General features: G+C 39.0%; 1 protein-coding gene and 1 non-coding gene across 2 annotated transcripts; one reads left to right on the top strand and one right to left on the bottom strand.

Annotated features, from left to right (window-relative positions):
* Positions 1-4200: 4200 nt before the first annotated feature.
* Positions 4201-16214, bottom strand: LOC112085485. Its single transcript, XM_024154704.1, has 2 exons — positions 12598-16214; positions 4201-4258 (listed from the first exon to the last, which is right to left on the bottom strand). Exons 1-2 carry the CDS (start codon positions 16212-16214, stop codon positions 4201-4203), a joined length of 3675 nt encoding a protein of 1224 aa, XP_024010472.1.
* Positions 16215-21018: 4804 nt separating this feature from the next.
* On the top strand, positions 21019-21126 carry LOC112085837. Its single transcript, XR_002899125.1, has one exon. It is a non-coding gene; the product is annotated as a small nucleolar RNA R71 (small nucleolar RNA).
* Positions 21127-22565: the final 1439 nt, after the last annotated feature.

Genomic DNA, 22565 nt, shown 5'->3' with positions numbered 1-22565 from the left:
CGTAATGTTGGTGCATCTTCCGGAGGCTGTATCTTTCTCCCCACTGGTCCGAATTGGATGATTCCAACTGTTCTGGGATCTTTGCTTGATTATCTCCAACTTTGCTGAAGACCCCGCCAACTGGTTTGGACCGGAAGGTTCCCCGGATTGCAGATCTTTGAAATGCGCGGACAAGGACAAATTTTGGTCGAGAAAAGCTTCCCGCGGTAAGGAAAATGACCGAGGGCTGTGTACCGCGGTAAGCTTTTTGGTCGTAAAAATTCCCTTGCCTCGGCCAAAAACTCAACCCGTGGTATTTTGCACCCGATCTTCGACCCAGGCTGATTTTGGTCGATCGGTAAGGACTTTGGCCGGTAATGGTCGATCGGTAAGGATTTTGGCCGGTAATGAGCGATCGGTAAGGATTTTGACCGAGGTTTCTGTCCGTCCGGTACGCGATTTGGCCGAGAAATTCCTCCAAGCGGTTTTCACCATTTTTGACCCTTTTCTTCACCGTCTTCTTCTCTGCTCCTCTTCTTAAGCTCCAAATGATTCCCAAAGCACCTGATAAAGACTTCAAAACATGCAAAACTCTTTGGGACCTAATGCAAGCCCTAAATCCTATTTTCATGCCTAAAGACTCAATTTACATGGGAAAACACATGATGAGGACTCTAAAATGCACTTCAAATGATGTAAAATATAGACATATCAATCTGGCCCTGAATGAAAACTTTCGCAACACCCAAGACCTAGATCAGATTGTAGTTCATGACGCTACTCCCATGCATTATAAATACGTTTAGAAGAAAAAGTTCTAGGATTCGGCTTCAATAGCTAATGGAATCCTCATCGAACATATATAACCCCCATCAAAAATCCCTTAAACTCAACAATAAAACTACTCATACATGATGAACGAAAGCAAAAACATTGTATTAAAAAGGTGTATTGAAATCGATATGATAGAAGAACAAAAAGGGTTCAAGAGATAGATCTATATCTCCCTAAAACCTAAAAACCAAGGAAATGAAAGAGAAAACCTTTAAAGCTGCAAAGAGAATTAATTGTATGTGTCTCTGTGTGTGTCTCTCTGTAATTATAGTGTCCAAGTCGTCACTTAGGGTTTCTCCAAATGAGGGAATCATTCTGGACTTGAAAATGGGCTTCGGGGTCGGACAGACCATACTCTGCGGTCGGGCAGACCATTCTCCACGGTCAGAAAGATCGGGACCGTGGTGAAATGGCTGTTGGCCGCGGGTAGGAATGCTTGCCGGATCTTGCTCTTCGCGTAACTGTTGATTGAACTGTTGGATTGCCAAGCTGTAAAGTGTGCTGGAAAGCTGGTAGTTCCATCTTAAAGGTCTCCAAAATTGAGCTGGATCAGACGATTAAAAGTTCTTCATTTGGGGGTAAACTTCTGATTGTTTGACTTTGAGCTGAAATCTGGTCTTCTATCCATTTTGTTAAGCTTTTACCTAAATCTCCTGAAAAGAGTCTTGAAACTACAAATACTAGAAAAACATAATAAAAACACTTGAAAGCAATAAAAAACATAGAAAAAGTATTTCAAAACGATCCATAAAAGTGGTCAAAATACGGTGTTATAACATGTACAGAATGATAAAAGAGAGAATCTTGTAGTTAAGGTTAAGGCACTTCCCGATCTATCTATAAGGCTCAGAAAGGGTCCGGTTGGAGCATTAATTAACTTGTATCCATAGAAAATTTGGCGTGACATCGAGGAGAGTACGTTTGAACTTGACGTGCTCGAGGAATCCTTTCGTTCCTCGGCATCGTCATTGAGCTGCCGAGAGAGATCCTCTTTTAGTTGTGGGTCATAGGTCGGGCTTCGGGTGGGCGATATCACATTGTTCGAAGAACCCTAGATGCTGTTGAAGTGGTTTATACACAGAATTGGTGAATTTGATGCTGATTCAAGCTTTCTAGATGAAAATGAAAACAAAAAGGAAAAGGGTCAAACTACAACTATGGACCTTATTTTGAATTCGATTCTTTTTTAGATCAAATAAACAGAAGAATTGAGGTCTCATTCATCTTATTATAGATAGCTTGATCTCTCTTTTGCCATCTGGTCTAAAAATAGGATTTCTAGGCGGTCATTTTTAGTTTTCGCGCCTTTACATTGATATCCAAATTGTAATATTTGAAGTATAAACATTTTATAAATAAAAATTGTTGCATTTCATAAACCAGAAAAACGATTAGTTGTAATCTTTGACTTGTGCCAAATTTGTTCCATATATGCTCAACTTAATCATCTTTCAATTGTTGATGCATTATACGTTCACAACCTCGATTTCGAATGCCCATCAGATTTCTGAGATTTGAAGGCATATCTGTAGAATACGTGAAATTCACTTGTGAAGTTCTCTTTGCTTCTGCTTGTGTAAATTCGGATACATCAAACTGAGTGTACCCATCTCGTTTGTCTTCTACTATCATATTGTGAAGTATTATACATGCTCGCATAATCTTTCCTATTTTTACCTTATCCCAAATAAGAGCAAGATTTTTGACAATGGCAAAGCGAGCTTGCAAGACTCCAAAAACACGTTTGACATCTTTACGGACAACTTCTTGATATGTAGCAAATAAGGATGCTTTCTGACTTTGTGGAATTGGAATAGATTGGATAAATGTATCCCATTTAGGATAAATTCCATCGGTGAGATAGTAAGCCAAATAATACTCTTGTCCGTTGACAAAGTAATTCACTTTTGGAGCTTTACCTTGTAATATATCATCAAAAACTGGTGAGAGATCAAGAACATTGATATCGTTTAAGGTACCTAGAGGTCAAAAAAATGCATGCCATATCCAAAGATATTGTGAAACTACAGCCTCTAAAACGATCGGTTTTCCAGATTCACGTGTGTATTGCCTTTCCAAGTGGTGGGACAATTCTTCCACTACCAATGCATACAATCGATGCTTCCTATCATCCTGGGAATTCCGCGTATTTCTCCAATATCAAGTATCATTGATGATCTTCTGGTGTGAGTCTTCTTAGGTACTCTTCTCTGAAATAAATATATGATTCCTTCAAAAAAATGTTCCAAGCAAGAAATTGCAGTGCTTTCACCAAGCCGTAGGTTTTCATGAACCACTTCAGCCGCACAATCATATGTCATCATACGAATGGCTGCTGTAGACTTTTGTAGTGCAGAGAGACTGGGTCTTCCGGTAGCATCTCTACTTTTTTGAAAGAATGGAACTTCATTAGAGAGTCGATCAACAATACGCATGAACAAGGGTTTGTTCATTCTAAAACGTCATCAAAATATATAATGAGGTTATGTTGCATCTTCCCGGAAATAGTCGTTCCATAAGCGTATGTGTCCTTGTTCTCGATCTCTATCAATGTAGGCTCTTTTTTTCTTGGTTGCTTTTTGACGATCACCATGATCAACAACAATATTTTCGAATACTGGATCAAAAAATTGGTCAAATCTTTCATCCATAATTTCCTAGAGAATGAATGAGTATACACCATAATAATTTTTTAAAAGGAGAGAAGCGTTGAGTTTTTTTTGTGAGCACAAATGTGTTGTATATATAGAGAATGAATGAGTATACACCACAATAATTATGTGGTCTATATTACAATTCATCAAATCGATTACAAATAATGAAAAGTCAAAATTATGTGTGGTGTCGACATATAAATACAAAACAATATGTGTGGTGTTGGCCTACAAAAAACAAAGGCAAAACAAAAATGCATGGAATAACAAAAGCCAAAAAACATCGGTAAAAAAAAGTTGGTCCAAAAAAAAACGTTGGCCAAAAACTCAGATCCTCAGCAAAAATTCTAAAAATGTCGGCAAAAAAAAAAATTCCTCGGCCAAAAACCAAAACATCGGCCAAAAATCAAATCCTCGGCCAAAAACAAAACATTGGCCAAAATACATCAAAAACCTCGGCCAATACACAAATAACTTCGACTAAAAATCGAAAACGTCGACCAAAACTCAAGAAACTCGGCCAAAACTCAAAAAACTTCCACAAAAAATGAAATTCTCGACCAAAACTCAAAAACATCAGCCAAAAATTGTTTTCTAGACCAAAACTCAAAAACTTCAACCAAAACTCAAAAAACAATGACCAAAAACTTCAAAACTCCAAAAACATCAACCAAAACTCAAAAAAGCATCGATCTAACCTTAAAAAACATCGATCTAAAAAAAATAAAAAATCTTAGTGCACGTTTGTGCTCTCCATCCTTGGTGCCCTGCATCCTTGATTCCATTGTGCCCTGCATCAAACCCAGATAGCATCAGAAGAAGAACCATATCCAGATAAGTCAAAAACGAATCCTACAAATACAAAACCCACAAAATATTCAAAACCAATAACAAACATTGAATAAGAACTATTGCTAAATTTTTTCTTATGATAAAAAGAAAGAATTTTACGACAATACATGGGTTTAGGGAAAAACAAACATTCTTACAACTATATGTGACAAGTTCAAACACACCTAAAACACCTAAAACATAAACTCAATCATACAAAGGCAACACAAACGATTTAGGCATTTGACAACATGCCAGTTATTAGCTTGTTCTTTAAAGTCATTTATATTTCACTAAGTGGCTCTGTTTTTGCAAGTAGAGTCTCCAACACCTTTTGCTTACTTAGCTTCTCCTTCAAAGCCAAGTCTTTCTGTCTTATCTCCCACATACTCTGAAACTCCAATAGCGACTTCCCAGCTCTTTCTGCAGTGGCTGCATTGCTCACACTCCTAAACCTTTGGCCTTTGATGCCTTAACACCAGGAGGATGCAGGATTGCTTCATCCACTCCATTGCTAAGTTGGTGTGAGCTTGAAGACTGTGTAGATCCCTCGTCTGTCCTTCTTTTTGAAATTTGATTTCCTTCTTTAAAACACTATTTCTGATCATGTTGAAGCTCTCTCCAAGCAAGTTCCAGAGTGAACTTCGACTTGTGCTCATTGAGGTATATATCATTCGCCAGTTTCATGACATCATTCTCATTTTTTCCACTCGATTTCTGAGATGATGCAGCCTCATAGCATCCCACAAACTTGCAGACTACATCGTTTATCTTTCCCCACCTTTGCTTGCAGTGACTTGGCTCTCTCTTTTCTTGACCCGCGAGCTTCAATTTGGACTTAAGGCAAAGTAATGAGCAATCCGTTTTCAGAATATATCAGCTTTTTGCTCATTCCCAACTATAGGATCTTTGCTTGTGTTGAGCCACACATTGATGAGCACAACATCCTATGTTGAAGTTCATTTCCTTCTTGGTCTATGGTCTTTGGCTATGCATTTATCTTGTCTTGGATCATCGCACCATTGGGTACCAAACACACGAGCTTTTGATTCACCAAGTTCAATACTTGGTGAAACACTCTCGTAAGGATTGGTTTCAAGACTCTGGTATTTTGTTGACTGTTTAAGAGGTTCATGAACCCCGAAGAGTCAGTATATGGATTCGTAGAATCCATATCTGTCTAAGGTGAGTTATAAAGGAGAAGGAAAGAGAATAGTAAATGGGTTTGGGTTGTGATTAGCAATCAATGGGTGTTTAAAGGAGAAGGAAAGAGAGGACAAAAGGGGTTCTGGTTATGTTAAGCATTTGGTGGGTCTTTAAGTTATTATTGTTAGTAGTGAACGTCAAAATTAGACCAGCTTGTGTTTGACAAGCTTGCGTTTGTGTCATTAGCAGTCAATGTTAAAGTAAAGAGTTCACCTAACCTAAAACTACCAAGCATTGATCACAAACCATTGATTAACATTAACCATTGATTCACTTTCTAACTCAAACCTACTACAAAGCATTGAATCACTATCTATTTCAAACCATCAATACCATCAATCACACCCCCACAAAGCAAAATACAAAAAGGTAAAGATAAGCTACAATGGCGGATAAATCGTAAATTCCAAAACAAAAGAAAAAGATTTAGAGAAGAATATATTTACCATGTGAGGGTATTTGTCCTAACCAACAACCCTAGTGTCGAGCTTGATTTTGATCAACTGCATGAAGAGTCCCCCTTCTCGCTGAATTAACAACATCACACAGAGAAGAAACAATTAAGCGATCAATTTAACAACATCACACATAGAATATATATCTATTCCATCATGGGAAACCCTAACTAATCAGCACAAACAAATTTGAAGAGTTTCCACAAACTAATCGATTCATCAAGCTGAATTAACCAATTCATCTACAAAATTTTAAGAGATTCCAGAAACTTACAGTGAGAGAGATTTTTAATGGATTGAGCTGATCTTCCACAAACTTCACACCATGTCTCCATTCGAATCCATATGCAGGAAAAAAAGAAGGCATATCGAAATCATCTGTGATATCAATTTCTCCGTAGAATGAGAGAGAAAAAAATGGTGTCGGGTATAATGTGGTTTGAGAAATTTTTTTTTGGAAGAGAGATCGATGTTTGAGGAAAAAAAAATTAATCACCCCACCAACCAGATGCTAACACGTATGGGGTTCTAAGAGCATGTACATCAGAGGATCAAGAGAGGTTCATGGCACAGTTTTTGAGACAAAAGAGCTTAATACTGAAGAGACGGTATCATCCCGAAATGAAGCATCCTGATTGGTCGAAAATTATAATTTTCGAATTAAAAAAAGAAGAAAAACTAAAATAAAAAAAAAATATTATTATATTCTGGTGAACCCCTCCCTTAAGGGTTCACTGATGTACATGCTCTAAGGGGTTCTAAAGGTTCTTACACAAGAACTGGTTCTTGAGATAAATAACATTAAATCTTTAATTTTTCATTTGAAATGGGTTACGAATCCCTCCTAAACCTGTTGTTGGAGATGCTCTTATAATTAACTAAAACATGTACAGAAAAAATATTGCATGTACATGTAGAAATAGAAGAAATTAATAAGAATGGTCCAAAATAAAAAGTTAATGTGAAGAGTAATAACCTTATCAGAAATATTGAAAGAATAGTTAATTCCTTGTGTTTTCTTTCACTCGATTTTTTGTGTGCATAAATGAGTTTTTTTAATAAAACATTATACGATGATTTGAAAGTTATAAAGTCCTTGTCAAATGTAAACATAAATTATTTTTCTTGTTTTTAGAGGTTAATGTTTTGATAATCTAGCATATGTTTAGTAGATTCTGGAAAATATTTGACAGACATGTTAAATAAAAACAAAACTAAAACTAAAATAAAAAATATTGACGACGCGAATAGTGAACTGTCACGGCCATTTTATCCCATGTTCAAATATCGCTAAGCGCTAGTCGGGCGGTCGTGTTACGCCTATCGCCTAGCAAAAAAATTGGAGATTAATCAGGGATTAATTAGATAAGTTTTTGTTTGTTTTCATTGTTTTAAACTCATATATATTAAATATGTCAAATTATATTAAAAATGCAGCTTATTCTACTGCTCAGTGATATGTTAGTTTGACTTAAAAGTCTCATGATTAATCTGCCTAAAGAGTAGTTTTTTTTTCATGTATTTTTTGAATTAGCAAGAAAAAAAAGATTTATCCTTATTTTCTTGGTCATCATATCGACCTCTGCAACCCTAAATCACACTGCCAGCTCAATGTTTTGCGTTTTTTCTTAGTTATAGTTACTTACTCTTGATTGTTTTACCAAATTATGATAGATTTATAAAAAAAATGAGATTTAAAACTTAAAACGCAATAGTAATTACCCATTTCTCTGATTCCTCGGTCCAGACTGGTTTTAATCGCTCCACCATCTAGCATTGCTAATCAGAGTGAAGTCGCCGTGGCTCTCTTCTGCCCACCGCCTAAGCACCCGATTAATCGACAACTCGGCTGATTTTTCGAACACAGATTTTATCTATCATCTTTCATTTCATTTTTAGAATTTCATTTTTAAAATTGCATGTGACGCCCATATCCAAGAGCAAACTCTTACAACTTAAAAACACAACTTTGATACTTACAGTTTATGCGTTAGATGCAAGATTAATAGAGTTAATAGCATTTTGATAATATTTCATGTTTTTCATTTTAAATTTTTAATCCTAGCTATTCATACTTGACGCCGTAACAATAATTACATTTTCCCGACTTTGGAACGTAGTTTTCTTCTCTTGATGGTGATAGAACTTTGGCTGAACCAAATTTCATCAAAAATTTAAAACCATTTAGTGGACATATTAAAAAATTATAAACTTTTTTCCACCGAGAAGTAAAGTAACAATCATATTTGTAATCCGTAGAACTAAGCTTATTATTATTACTAGCTAGCCCGAATCGTGTGCGGGTTACAAACGTTTAGTAAGTAAGACGTTAAAAATTGAACAATAGTTTAATATGTTATGTTATTTATATATTTTTGTAATTAATTTATACTAAATAAATTTTTTATTGGAACTATCATTGAAACAACGAGAATCTAAAATCGATATATGTTCATAATATGTGCGATTTATTTATTAATGCAATCTTTTACCAAAATAAAATTTAAATTAAAGTCAATTATCACTACTTAAAATATTCATCAATGTTTTTTGATGTCTAAATTCTTAATTATTTTTTTATATGAAAATTAAATCCATAATTTCATCCCTAATTACTTCTTATACAATTGCAAAAGAATTTTATGAGTTCTCCATGACTCATTTACTATGTGAATCAAGTAATGAATAAGTTTTCTTACAATTATAAAATTTGTATACGTAAGCAAGCATGACCTTAATATCAAAACACAAATTGTAGTTGCACTTCAAAACAGAAAAATTTTTAAATTCAAATGTATGTTAAACATGTTCATTTCAAAAATTAGGACAAGATACCGCAGAAAAAAGACACAAACAGGTTATTCAGGTATTAGAAAAATTATTCAGTTATGCGGTAACTCTGAAAACATATAATTATCAGTGAGAGAAAACCGCTCTTGGTCCAACAACCAAACTTTCTCTAAGGTTTTTTGTTGGCTTTAATTTTTTTTGTAATCACTCTAGCCTCGAGAACATAATTAGCCAGTGGAGTTAGTATCAATCGCGTGCCATTGCATGTTTGGGATGTCTATTAGGTACTTTGGAAATCACTTGTAGTGGAAATGGTGAAACCAGGTGAAGAAATGGTGAAAGAAGGAGCAAAAATGATGAAAATAAGGTTTAGAGGCTTATCGGCATTTTTCCTTAACAGGGGAAAGTTTTTACCAGCTAAAAGTCATTCCCAAGAAGCTTTTCTCGGCCAAAGTCGTTTACCGGATCGAGCTCTATCGGCTAAAACTCCATGCTGCGGGAAATATGTTATCTCGGCTACATCTTGTACCGCGGTACAAGGCTAAAACGTATACCGCAATACATGTTTCTTGGCCAAAAATATCATGTACCGATACGCCTCAAAGATCGCGTTACTGAAAAGTCTTTCGTCCGATTCAACTTCCGGGGTCTTCATTGAATATCAAGAGGATTGGGTCACTGTTCCAGGAAAGTTAGAATCAAATGATTTGGAGCAGTGAGCCAACAGAAGACAAACCTGTCTCGCATCCATTCCGAACTGATCCGATATGTCTCAGAGATGACCCAGAACGAAGCCCTCCCCGTCCAATCCAGTCTCCAGTGACTTCATTAAAGATTGGGACATTTGTGTCTAATTTCCAGAAAACTTAAATTCAGGAAATTTGGAGCTGTGAGATGGGAGATCACTCAAACGGAGGAAGCCCAGGTCTAGAAGCCAATCCGGACCAGTGCAATGCGCCTTAAAGATCGGCTTACCGGAAAGCCTTGACGACCTCATATGGAGTTGGGTTCTTCCCAAAAGTTTGAGCTGGTTGAGTCATCTATCCTTTGGACTTATTCTTGAGTCATTTGGATCACTGAGCTGAGAGTTACTGAGAATAGAAGACAAACATATCATTCCGGGTTCAAAAGAGCTTGCTGGGTACTAAGTGTTTTCTTGTGCCTTGGTGTAACCCCTCGGTATATCTTGACACAAAGGCAAATTTGCGAAATGTTTTCTCAAAACCTTGGTATGAACCCTTGGTCACACAACACGGAGGCATGTCTTGTTCAGAATACTAGTCTCAAAATGACTAAGTATAAGGCTGGGAGCATCAATGGGGTTTGATCATGGATTTTCCTAAGTACCACATCTGGCCTCTGCATAACCCCTCGCTATACACTACCCCGAGGACCTCCTGAACATGACCCCTCGGTCTTGTGCGAGCCAAAACTCGCACAACCAAAAATTTGTAAGGAAAAACTAAGGGATCCGAAATTTCTAGGGTAATCGCAAGAACAGTAAGATCAAAAGAAGGTTTTGTTTGCTGTGAAAGTGTTTAGGTCTTATTGCTCTCGAGTTGTGAAAAGTTACAGAATGAGTTGCATACATTGTCTATTTATACTAACTTTCTAAACCGCCTAGCCGAGAATCTCGGGAGAGATTTTCGGAATATTTCCTTATCGCTTCGTGTGGCCACCATCACAATGCCTCGCCTAGGGTTTTTATGGGCTTTCGCCCTTCGAGAATTCGGATCGGCCCATCTGGAAAAACTGGCTCGGCCCAACACAAAGGAAAGCGGCTCGGCCCATGCTTCCTCTTGCGCAGCTCGGCCCACTCTTCGTTCTTCTCACGGCTCGGCCCATCTATCTTTTTCCACGGCTCGGCCCACTCGTCTTGGTGAGCACGGCTCGGCCCACTTTGTTCGTGGGTCGGCTCGGTTCTTATCTGGCGGGCTGCAGTTCCTTCTTGCCTAATTGATTTTCTCCGGTACTTGGTCATTTTCGAGATGGTTTTATCCGATTGGGGTGAAACCGACCGATTTCGAGCAAAAGCGGGGTTTGTTGTTTTCATTTTACTAAACTTCAGGTTTTAAATTTATAACCCCTAAATGTCTGCAAGTGCACAAATGTGCGCTGTAGTACTTAGGGTATCGATCCACAGAGACTTAGTTGTTTTAGTACGAATTCACTGCAACGCTTAAATCAGATTAGAACTAAAATGTTTGGGTTTTGGTTTTGGGTTTTGGTTGTCACTAAATCTAAACTAGAAAGCAAAGAAAACAAAAGCAATTGAAGGAAATTAAAACAAGTAGAAAGTGATTAAACTAAGGCTAATGAAAGCAGGTAATAAGCGAATAAATCAAAGACAAATTGAAAGCAGGAAAAATCGAATAAGAAGCAAAGGTTGTAAGCAATGAAAGAAAAACGTTGGGGCTCAAGGGTATTTCGCAGGGGTTCATGGACTAAGCTATGTCGATTTTAAACAAGTGATAAAGGTAATCAACTACGTATGTTCTAGAACTCGAGGCACGAAAGTATGAATAGCCTACTTTCGCAGCACTAAACAACTATCTCTCGCAACCCTAATCAATAGGTTTCCACTCTGATTCTGGAAGGGAGAAGATGCAATAGCAGAATAAGATTCATCAACATTCACAACTCAACTACAGGTAGGTTTCCACTCCTATAGAAGAATTGCTCGTTTCACCCTAGTTCAGACAATCAATGAAAGCTTTCGCAACATATCATATCAGATCGGCTTCTAAGTGGCCAGCAAAGAATCACACAGTAAGATTAAAGGCAAACGAAGAACATCTAGAAGATTATAAATCCTAAATCTATCGATTCATAAACAAAGACACATGAAATTCCCTTTGAAAAATACCTTTAAACCCAACTGGGTAACTACTCAAACATATTGTAACAAAGCATCATAAACGAAATTGAAAGTGCAGGAAACTAAAGAAAAGAAGGAAGAAGAACGAAGAACGGAATCGCAGATGGAGGCGCGATGATGCTCTCCTCGGCGGCTCCTCCTTCAAAGGCGGCGGCTTCTAGGGTTTGTGAAGCACACGAACTCTCTCTCTCTCTAAGTGTTTGTTTCTATTCGATTCCTCCCTTTAGAATGACCTAAAGGGGTAATTTATAGCTTCTGGGGTGGTCCTGGACACTTAGGGCTTCAAAAATAACAAAAGGAATTGATCTGGGCTTTAATTAAGTCGTCGGGAAAGTGAACGACCAAAGTCCGCGGTCGCGGTGGCTCTACCCGCGGGAAAATGGGTGTTGGCCGCGGTCCCGGCACATGCTCTCTTCCGGAACTGCATTTTCTGTCATTCTTGCATCGGGAGTATCTGAAGATCTAACCGTTGGATTGTCTCCAAACCAAATGCATTAAAAATATGGTTGGATCCTCTATGTTGTCTCAAATTTTGGAGGTGATCAGACGGTGAAAAGGTGTTCATCGCTTGTCATACTTCTGACGGTCTGCATTTATCCAAAATTGCTCATTTGTTCCAAATTGCATATCTTTTGCCCAAGTTTCCTGTAAAGTCTTTTGAAGCTCTAACACATTGAAAATACTTTAAAAACATTGAAAAAAGAGTTAAAACACCTGCATAAGATACAATTATGATCCATAAAAGTGGTCAAAATACGGTGTTATCAACTCCCCACAAACGTAAAAGGCATCCGTAGTTTCTTAGGACACGCAGGATTCTATAGGCGTTTCATAAAAGATTTTTCTCAAATAGCTAGACCTCTTACGTGTTTGCTTTGCAAAGAAACGAACTTCGAGTTCGATGATGAGTGCTTAGCTGCGTTTCATAAGATCAAAGAAGCCCTTGTTTCCGCTCCTGTCGTGCAAGCACCTGAGATGAATCCAAACTAAGTCTCCTTCCTCGAAGATAAGTTCCTTGCGGCCCTTGTTAGCATACTTGGCATATTGTTTTGTCTTGTCCTCTATATTCTTCCTTGCCGCCTCATGGATTCGGTGAACCAACTCTGCTTTCTTTTTTCCATCGTGGGGTTGCGACTTAGCTTTCGCTTGTTTACAAGTTGAACATTTCTCACACATTTTCTCAACATCTCGCCTCATATGTGGCCAATGAAAGTGATCTTGCATGACTTGTAAAGTTTTAGACACATCAAAGTGTCCCATTAATCCTCCACCGTGTGCTTCCCTTAGAAACAAATCTCTCAAAGACGAGTTAGGAACACACAAACGGTTATCATAGAACAAGTATCCTTCATGCCTATAATATTTCCCAAATGCAAATCTCTCACAAGCAGCAAATATTTTTCCAAAATCAGAATCATTCTCATAGAGAGTTTTAATGTGTTCAAAACCAAGTAACTTGGCATCCAAAGATGAAAGTAACACATACCTCCGGGACAATGCGTCGGCCACGACATTGTCCTTACCTTTTTTGTATTTGATGACATAGGGAAATGTCTCAATGAACTCTACCCACCGAGCATGCCTCTTGTTAAGCTTTTGTTGTCCCTTGAGATGTTTTAGAGACTCATGGTCGGTGTGGATCACGAACTCCTTTGGCCAGAGATAGTGTTGCCACGTTTGTAAAGCCCTCACCAAAGCGTAGAGTTCCTTGTCGTAGGTTGGATAGTTAAGTGTCGCTCCTCCTAGCTTTTCACTGAAATAAGCTATAGGCTTCTTGTCCTGCATCAACACAGCACCAATACCAACACCCGATGCATCACATTCGATTTCAAAAGTTTTAACAAAATCAAGTAGGGAAAGGATAGGAGCCTGAGTAAGTTTCTCTTTCAAGGTTTGAAATGCTTCTTCTTGAGCCGTTTCCCACTTAAATCCAACGTCCTTCTTGATAACTTCAGTAAGCGGAGCAGCCAAGGTGCTAAAGTCCTTAACGAATCTTCGGTAAAATCCCGCAAGTCCATGAAAGCTCCTCACTTCTCCTACGGAGGTTGGACTAGGCCATTCTTTAATTGCTTTTACCTTCTCTTCATCCACTTTAACACCATCTGCACTCACAACAAAACCTAGGAAGACCAAGTTATCCGTTCCAAAAGTACACTTGTTCATGTTGGCATAGAGTTTCTCCGTTCTAAGCACATCTAACACCTTACGCAAATGCTGAACATGATCTTCTAAGTTTTTGCTATAAACTAAGATGTCATCAAAGTAAACAACCACAAAATGCCCTATGTATGCTCTAAGAACATGGTTCATTAATCGCATGAATGTACTAGGTGCATTTGTAAGCCCGAATGGCATCACTAACCATTCATACAACCCTTGCTTAGTTTTAAATGCGGTTTTCCACTCATCCCCTTCCTTCATCCTAATCTGATGATACCCGCTTTTTAAGTCAACCTTAGAAAAGATGCAAGACCCATGTAACTCATCTAGCATATCATCTAATCTAGGTATGGGATGGCGATACTTAACCGTTATATTATTGATGGCTCTGCAATCGACGCACATCCTCCAGCTTCCGTCCTTTTTAGGTACTAGTAGTACGGGCACAGCACATGGACTCATGCTTTCACGGACGTGTCCTTTCTTCATGAGTTCCGTGACTTGCTTTTCTAGTTCCTTAGTCTCCACGGGATTAGTTCTATAAGCTGGTTTGTTTGGCAATGAGGCTCCCGGGATAAAATCGATTTGATGTTCTATGCCTCTAATGGGTGGTAATCCCTCCGGATTCTCCTCAGGAAACACATCCCTATATTCCTGTAATACATGTTTAAGAGTGCTAGGGATTTCCTGCTCAGGGTTAGTGATACTCATAAGCGTTTCTTTATAAACAAAAAGTAAGTTCGGTTTATGGAGATCACTTCCCTTTGGGATATTCGGCACAATAGCAAGGTTAGATGGTTTGATAGCTTTCTTTCTACCCATCTTCATGACCAACTGATCCTGGTAAACCTCATGAGGGGTCATAGGTAGCAACACGGTTTTTCTTCCTTTGAACTCAAACTTATGCCGATTCGTGAAACCATCATGCATAACCTGCCTATCCGATTGCCATGGTCTTCCCAACAGTATATGGCTAGCTTCCATTGGCAAAATATCACATAAGACCTCATCCTCATATTTTCCAATTGATAGAGGTACCTTGACTTGATTATCCACAGCCATTTCGCCATTTTCATTCAGCCATTGCAGCTTGTATGGTTTCGGATGCTTGATTACTTGCAACCCAAGTCTCGCAACCATAGTCACGCTAGCAACGTTTGTACAGCTTCCACCGTCAATGATCACGCTGCAAATCTGATCCTTAACCAGACACCTTGTATGGAACAAGTTCTCTCTTTGTTCTTGCTCATCAGATTTCGTGATGACACTCAAAGCTCTCATGGCGACTCCCACCATCATTTGTCCTTTAGTGGCTGATTCATACTCTTCCTCCGATGATTCATCTTCAAGTTGTCTTTCCTTAGGCTTCTCATCTTCAGATTCAACTTCCCCATTTGTCATGATGATCATAACCCTCTTGTTGGAGCATTCACTAGCATAATGTCCAATGCCGTGACACTTAAAGCACTTAATGTCTCTTGTCCTTGGTGCAACGTTAGTACTTTTTCCTTTAAGATCCACACTCTCAACCTTGGGCTTGACAAACGGCTTGTAATCTCTTGAAGTTCCAGACTTCACTTCTCGGTGATAGCTAGATTTTTCCGGAACAAAACTCGACTTGGAGCTTCTCCTTTTAAGTTGTTTTTCGAACATAATTGCCTTGTGCATCATTTCCTCTAGCTCCTCATAATTTTGAACCTCCAATTTGTCAGCAATATCTCGGTTTAATCCTCCCATGAATCTAGACATGGCGGCTTCTGGATCTTCTTGAATATCAGCTCTTATCAACAAAGTTTCCATCTCCTTGAAATACTCTTCAACGGTCCTATTGCCTTGTACCAAGTTTCTCAGCCGATGGTGTAGCTCTCTATGATAGTGACTTGGCACGAATCTTTTCCTCATAAGATGCTTCATCTGATTCCAAGTCTCTACTGGAAAATCTCCTACACGCTTCCTAGTGAGAGTTAGCTGATCCCACCAACTTAGTGCATACCCGGTGAACTCGGTAGGTGCAACTTTGACTTTGTTCTCTTCAGTGTACTCATGACAATTGAAGACGAGTTCCATCTTCTTTTCCCATTCAAGATATTCCTCAGGGTCGTTGCTGCCTTGGAAAGAAGGAATACGAACTTTCACTCCAGCTAGATTATCTCTAGGAATCACTCGCTCATCTCTAGCACTTCTTCTTCGTCGGTGACTACTTGTCTTAGAAGAATGACTGTAGTAGTCGGAGTGATGGCTAGCATCTGCTTGACTTTGCTTATCACGTTCCTTACGTGCTCTTCTCGAATTTTCCTGATCAAGTTTAAAGGCCTCTAACTGCTGAGCCACTAATCTGGCTACCTCGGTTGCGATAGTCTCATTCATTTGCTTTTGGTTGACGCTATTGCTTCCTCTTTCATCTTCTTCCAATGGTGGCGTTACCATCCTGAAAATCAACACAAAAGAACCCCAGTCAAGTGTTCTTTGGAAGAAATCGCAACACAATGGATCAAACAAAGGAATAACTCTTCAACTACCACAAGAACCTACTAGCGACTGTTCAGAGAAATCGACTCGGGAAAAATATCAGAACACATCCAAAAATTCCGATTTCAATTTTAACAGAAACTAGACTCAATCTAGGTTCGAACACAACTGGTTTCACGATTTTTGGATCAGTATTCGATTTTAAACAATTCTAACAACCTGGTGCTCGGAAACAGATAATAACACAGTTTTCTCAAAAACGTTTTGATTGATAATGAAAAGTCACAAACGAAATCTTTTTGATTCAGATCGACACAACCTGCACGAAGCAGCTCTGATACCACCTGATAGACTCTTGATCGTGATGAATGAGTCCTGCCCCTTGATGCTCTTCGTGTGGTTGAATTGGTGATGCGGAAGTGATGATTTGGTTTGGTGAATGATCTGAACGATGGGGGTGAAGTGAAACTTCTAAGGATTGCGGATGTTCCTTAGACTTTCGATGCTTAATTCTTCTAGGATATTACACACCAAGAGAAGAATCAAGTTGAATAGATATTACACACTATTCGGATCAAACAACTAGAGAGAGTTTTAGAAATAAGAAGTTTGATGAAAATAGAATGAAGAGTCAAGTACAGAATATAAAGAGAAGGGGGAAGAAGGAGAAGAGTCATTTCGGTCAAGCATAGAATTTAAGAGACATGCCTCGAAAATTCATGCACATAAAGACCAAGTTTGAATAGAAAGAAGATAGAAATAACACTAAGGAAATTCAAATTGAAACAAGAAGAGAAGAGGGCCGAATGATGACAATGGGCTGAGGTAAGAAGTATGTGGCCAAGCCTCGTTAAAAACCTCTCTTGGAAAACCCATTGGGACAAAACCAAGAGGAGGGAAAAAGAGCACAAGTCCACACACCTCCATTGTCATCGCTTAGACGGCTTGAATCACAACCAATGTGGCTGGACAAGCTTCACTTCTAAGGCTGGCCTGAATGGTAAGTAGATGGTTGTTGATGACTTTATTGAACTCTTTTGCTCTAGACCTTGTCATGGGACCATTGGGGACGATCAATGCTTCATCATCTTCAGCTCCAAGCTCCACGGGTTCAAGCTGCGGTTTAGTTCCATGCTCCAAGCTCTCCATGCTTTCCATGCTCACATCACTTATGCAAGTGTTTTAACTCTGTTTTCAATGTTTTTAAAGTGTTTTCAATGTTTTAGAGTTTCAAAAGACTTTACAGGAAACTTGGGCAAAAGATATGCAATTTGGAACAAATGAGCAATTTTGGATAAATGCAGACCGTCAGAAGTATGACAAGCGATGAAGACCTTCTCACCGTCCGATCACCCCCAAAATCTAATACAACATAGAGGATCCAACCAGCTTTCTAATGCACTTGGTTTGGAGACAATCCAACGGTTAGACCTTCAGATACTCCCGATGCAAGAATGACAGAAAATGCAGTTCCGGAAGAGAGCATGTGCCGGGACCGCGGCCAACACCCATTTTCCCGCGGGTAGAGCCACCGCGACCGCGGACTTTGATCGTTCAATTTCCCGATGACTTAATTAAAGCCCAGATCAATTCCTTTCGTTATTTTTGAAGCCCTAAGTGTCCAGGACCACCCTAGAAGCTATAAATACCCCCTTTAGGTCATTCTAAAGGGAAGAATCGAAGGAGAGACAAACTTAGAGAGAGAGATAGAGATTTTTAGCTTCTAAACCCTAGGAGGCCGCCGCCCTTGGAGGAGGAGCCGCCGCTGGAGGAAGACATCACGCCTATAGAATCCTGCGTGTCCTAAGAAACTACGGATGCCTTTTACGTTTGTGGGGGGTTGTAGGCTTGTCATGACTTTGATTTTTAGCTTAGTCAACTTCAATTCCTTTTCCAGAAATTCTGTGCCCAAGCACGATTCTGTCTTGTACCATGAAGTGACATTTTTCCCAATTTAATACTAAGTGCTTATCTTCACATCTTTGCAGAACTTTACCAAGATTGCCTAGGCATTTTTCAAAGGAAGATCCATAGACAGAGAAATCGTCCATGAACACTTCCATGAAATCCTCAATAAAATCTGTGAAGATCGACATCATGCACCGCTGGAAAGTAGCAGGTGCATTACACAATCCAAAAGGCATACGTCTGTAAGCGAACGTGCCATATGGACAAGTGAATATCGTTTTTTCTTGATCCTCTGGACGAATAGGAATTTGGAAAAATCCGGAGTATCCATCAAGAAAGCAATAGTAGGGATGATTAGCTAATCTTTCTAGCATTTGATCTATGAATGGAAGTGGAAAATGATCTTTCCTAGTTGCTGCATTCAGTTTCCGGTAATCGATGCACATACGATGTCCAGTTACTGTTCTTGTAGCGATCATTTCACCTTTATCATTTTTTAATGACAGTGACTCCTCCTTTCTTTGGAACAACATGAACTGGGCTAACCCAAGTGCAATCTGAGATAGGAAAGATTATTCCAGCTTCTAAAAGCTTCATAATCTCCTTCTTGACAACATCCATGAGATTAGGGTTCAGTCTCCTTTGACTTTCGATTGAGTTTTTAGCATTATCCTCTAGATTAATCTTGTGCATACAAAGATCTGGAGAGATTCCAGGTATGTCATCAAGTGAATATCCTAAGGCTTTTCTATGCTTTCTCAGCTCAGTCAACAGCATTGTGGTTTCTTCTTCCGTCAAACCAGAGTTTATTTTGACAGGATAAGTAGAATTTGGTCCAAGAAAAGCGTACTTATGTCCGACGGGAAGAGGTTTAAGCTCGACTTTAGGGGCTTTAAGATCGCTCCAAGGATCATTAATTGCTGCAGCAGTGTCTTTAGGAGGTGTAGGAATGTTTGTTTGGCCCTTAAGATCTAGATAGTGAAGAGGTTTCCTATAAGTTTCGGATTTATCAAGCATACGTGTGCATTCACTTGAAATTTCTTCAAGGAAATGGCGTTCGTCTTTTGCGGGTGAAAGCGTGACACTTAAAGGGTCGTCTAGGAGCAGATCTTCATAGACTTCCTCAATAATTCCGTCTAACTCATCAACCCAACAAATTTTGCCATCCAAACTCGGTTTATCGAAACTTTTGTTCATGTCAAACTGCATAACTAGGCCGGCTAGATGAAGGTCAATTTTTCCTTCAGGAACATTGATTATGGCTCCGGCTGTAAATATGAATGGTCGTCCAAGAATAAGTGAATCCTTAGGTTCTTTTTCTAGTTCTAGAACTACGAAATCGGTTGGTATGGAACATTTTTTGATTTCTACAGGAACATCTACTAGGATACCTACTGGTTGTCTAACAGAACGATCAGCTAATACTAAGGAGATTTTAGTGGGCTTGAAAGTGTGGTGTCTTAAACGTTTTGCTACTGAAAGAGGCATCATGTTAATGCTAGATCCTAAATCGCAGAGAGCACGCTCAAAGGCTACATCATTGATGGTGCATGAAAGCACAAAGCTTCCCGGATCGTTTTTCTTTTCAGGGATTCGGCTTTGCAGGATAGAACTACATCCATGGGTTATCACCATAACAAATTCTTCAAGAGTTAAAGAATTTGTTAGAATACCCTTCATGTATTTTCTTAAAGCAGGAATCATAGCACAAGCTTCTACGAAAGGTAATCTCACATTTAATTGATCGATTAGCTCTTTCAGCTTAGCTTTTTCTTTCTCTTTCTTAGGGGCTTTTAAGGCTCTAGGATATGGAGGTTTAGGTTTATAGACACGAGTTGGTGGAGGTGGATTCAGGTCTTCTCCAAGGATTTCCCGGGATGAGTCTTCTCTTACTTCTTCTCCATCCTTTTCTCCTACCACTTCTTTTTCAACATCTTCATTCGTGATTCTTTCTCTTGTTTTCTCCTTTTCCTTACCCTTTTCCTCAACTTCGGGATCTTTAGGAAATTCAGGCTCTTTGTAAGCTAATCCACTCCTAAGTGTGATAGCTTTCACATGATCAGAGGGATCTGCTTCACTTCAGCTTTCGAAAGAATTTTCACTTGGCTCCTCTTCATAATTTTCTAAGTTTTTAGAATTAGTTTTGATCATCAGGTTAAGGAGGGTATCGAAATCCTTCTGCATCTCTTTTAGTTCAGATCTAAGATCACTAATCTCTTGAGACATAGATTTTTCAAGCTCTAAATTCTTTTTGTTTAGGTTTTCAGCTTCAGAAGAGGGAAAACTAGGATAGGAAACAGGATTAGATTGAATAGCCGAGATTGGTTCGGAAGGTGGTGTCCAGTCAAACTCAGAAGACGTTTTCCCGCGGTCAGGTGGCTCACGACCGCGGTGAATCATGTCTTGGCCGCGGTCAGAACCAGCACGACCGCGGTGAAAGCTTGGTTGGCCGCGGTCCGATTGAATGGACCTGCGATGATCAGAAACAAATGGAAAATCTTGAATTTGATAGACTTCTGCAGTGTTCACCATCCCTTGACCATAAGAATCCATTGGGTTGTCCCAGCCATCAAAGTTACACGTATTGTGTACCCTATTTGGTTGTTGCAATCCAAGATGACTCATTATGTGACGGAGACACTTTATAACTTCCGAAATTTCTTCTTTCTTCTCAGGAAGTGCAGAATTACCAAAGGTTACTTGATTTCGGATGCTGTTTCCTAAATTTTTAATGAAAACGTGAGCATCTTCTACAGATCTAGTTGTGAAATCTCCATTACTTGCTATATCAAAAGAGTGTCGCAACTCTGGAGTTATACCGCGATAGAAGATACCTAGCAGGTATTCCTCGGCATATCCATGGTGTGGACAATCTCTTTGGTATTCCCTCAATCTTTCCCAAGTATCTAAAAGATCTTCATCTTCTTTTTGTTTAAAAGTTCTTATCTTCTTTCTTAAGAGATTTGAACGATTTCTAATGTAAAAACGATTTAGGAAAGCAGTTCTACACGCTGCCCACGTTTTTAGTGAAGCAGGTGGCAAAGATTTTAGCCATTTGCTGGCCTTATCTCTAAGAGAGAATGGGAAAAGACTACACTTGTGGTAATCCCCATTTGCTGTAATGGTTGCACATAATTCTTCGAACGTCTCGATGTGGTCTATCGGGTTTTCGAATGAATAACCAGAGAATTGATTTTGTTGAACTAAATGGATATGGGGTACCTTAATTTCGGTTTTGCCATCCTTTGGTAAGGCTGGTTGAATAGCTCTTCGATCTCCCAAGAATTTCTCGAGTGAATCGAAACTTCCAATCAGTTCATCATCATCTTTGTGTTTGACCGATCCGATTAGCTCATTGTCATCATAAATCAGTTCTTCAAACTCATCATCAGTCAGGTCATCGTCGTCGATTGGATCACCATCCACACGATTTGGTGGATCACCAAGAGTTCCGGGAACATGTTCCCGGTCTCCCATCTCAGAGAAACCTGAAAAATCCAAAAGAAAAAGTAAAAACAAACAAGTGTTCTAATGGATTTAAACTGAGATTCGCAACGAAACAATTTTAAGTCCCCGGCAACGGCGCCAAAACTTGATTGCGAGCAAAAGCCGGGGTTTGTTGTTTTCGTTTTACTAAGCTTCAGGGTTTAAATTTATAACCCTAAATGTTGCAAGTGCACAAATGTGCGCTGTAGTACTTAGGGTATCGATCCACAGAGACTTAGTTGTTTCAGTACGAATTCACTGCAACGCTTAAATCAGATTAGAACTAAAAGGTTTGGGTTTTGGTTTTGGGTTTTGGTTGTCACTAAATCTAAACTAGAAAGCAAAGAAAACAAAAGCAATTGAAGGCAATTAAAACAAGTAGAAAGTGATTAAACTAAGGCTAATGAAAGCAGGTAATAAGCGAATAAATCAAAGACAAATTGAAAGCAGGAAAAATCGAATAAGAAGCAAAGGTTGTAAGCAATGAAAGAAAAACGTTGGGGCTCAAGGGTATTTCGCAGGGGTTCATGGACTAAGCTATGTCGATTTTAAACAAGTGATAAAGGTAATCAACTACGTATGTTCTAGAACTCGAGGCACGGAAGTATGAATAGCCTACTTTCGCAGCACTAAACAACTATCTCTCGCAACCCTAATCAATAGGTTTCCACTCTGATTCTGGAAGGGAGAAGATGCAATAGCAGAATAAGACTCATCAACATTCACAACTCAACTACAGGTAGGTTTCCACTCCTATAGAAGAATTGCTCGTTTCACCCTAGTTCAGACAATCAATGAAAGCTTTCGCAACATATCATATCAGTCGGCTTCTAAGTGGCCAGCAAAGAATCACGCAATAAGATTAAAGGCAAACGAAGAACATCTAGAAGATTATAAATCCTAAATCTATCGATT

Source organism: Eutrema salsugineum, unplaced genomic scaffold, assembly GCF_000478725.1.
Source record: "Eutrema salsugineum unplaced genomic scaffold, Eutsalg1_0 scaffold_3, whole genome shotgun sequence".
In the NCBI taxonomy this organism is placed as follows: domain Eukaryota; kingdom Viridiplantae; phylum Streptophyta; class Magnoliopsida; order Brassicales; family Brassicaceae; genus Eutrema; species Eutrema salsugineum.
Note: the sequence above shows the minus strand (reverse complement) of the source record. Positions and strands in the feature narration are given on the sequence as shown.

Coding starts and splice junctions, on each gene's coding strand:
- LOC112085485 (XM_024154704.1), bottom strand. CDS start 16,214: ATGGTAACGCCACCATTGGAAGAAGATGAAAGAGGAAGCAATAGCGTC. Junction 4,259..12,597: donor TTAGTTTGGATTCATCTCAG/GTGCTTGCACGA, acceptor GGTTTGATGCAG/GGCACAATGGAATCAAGGAT.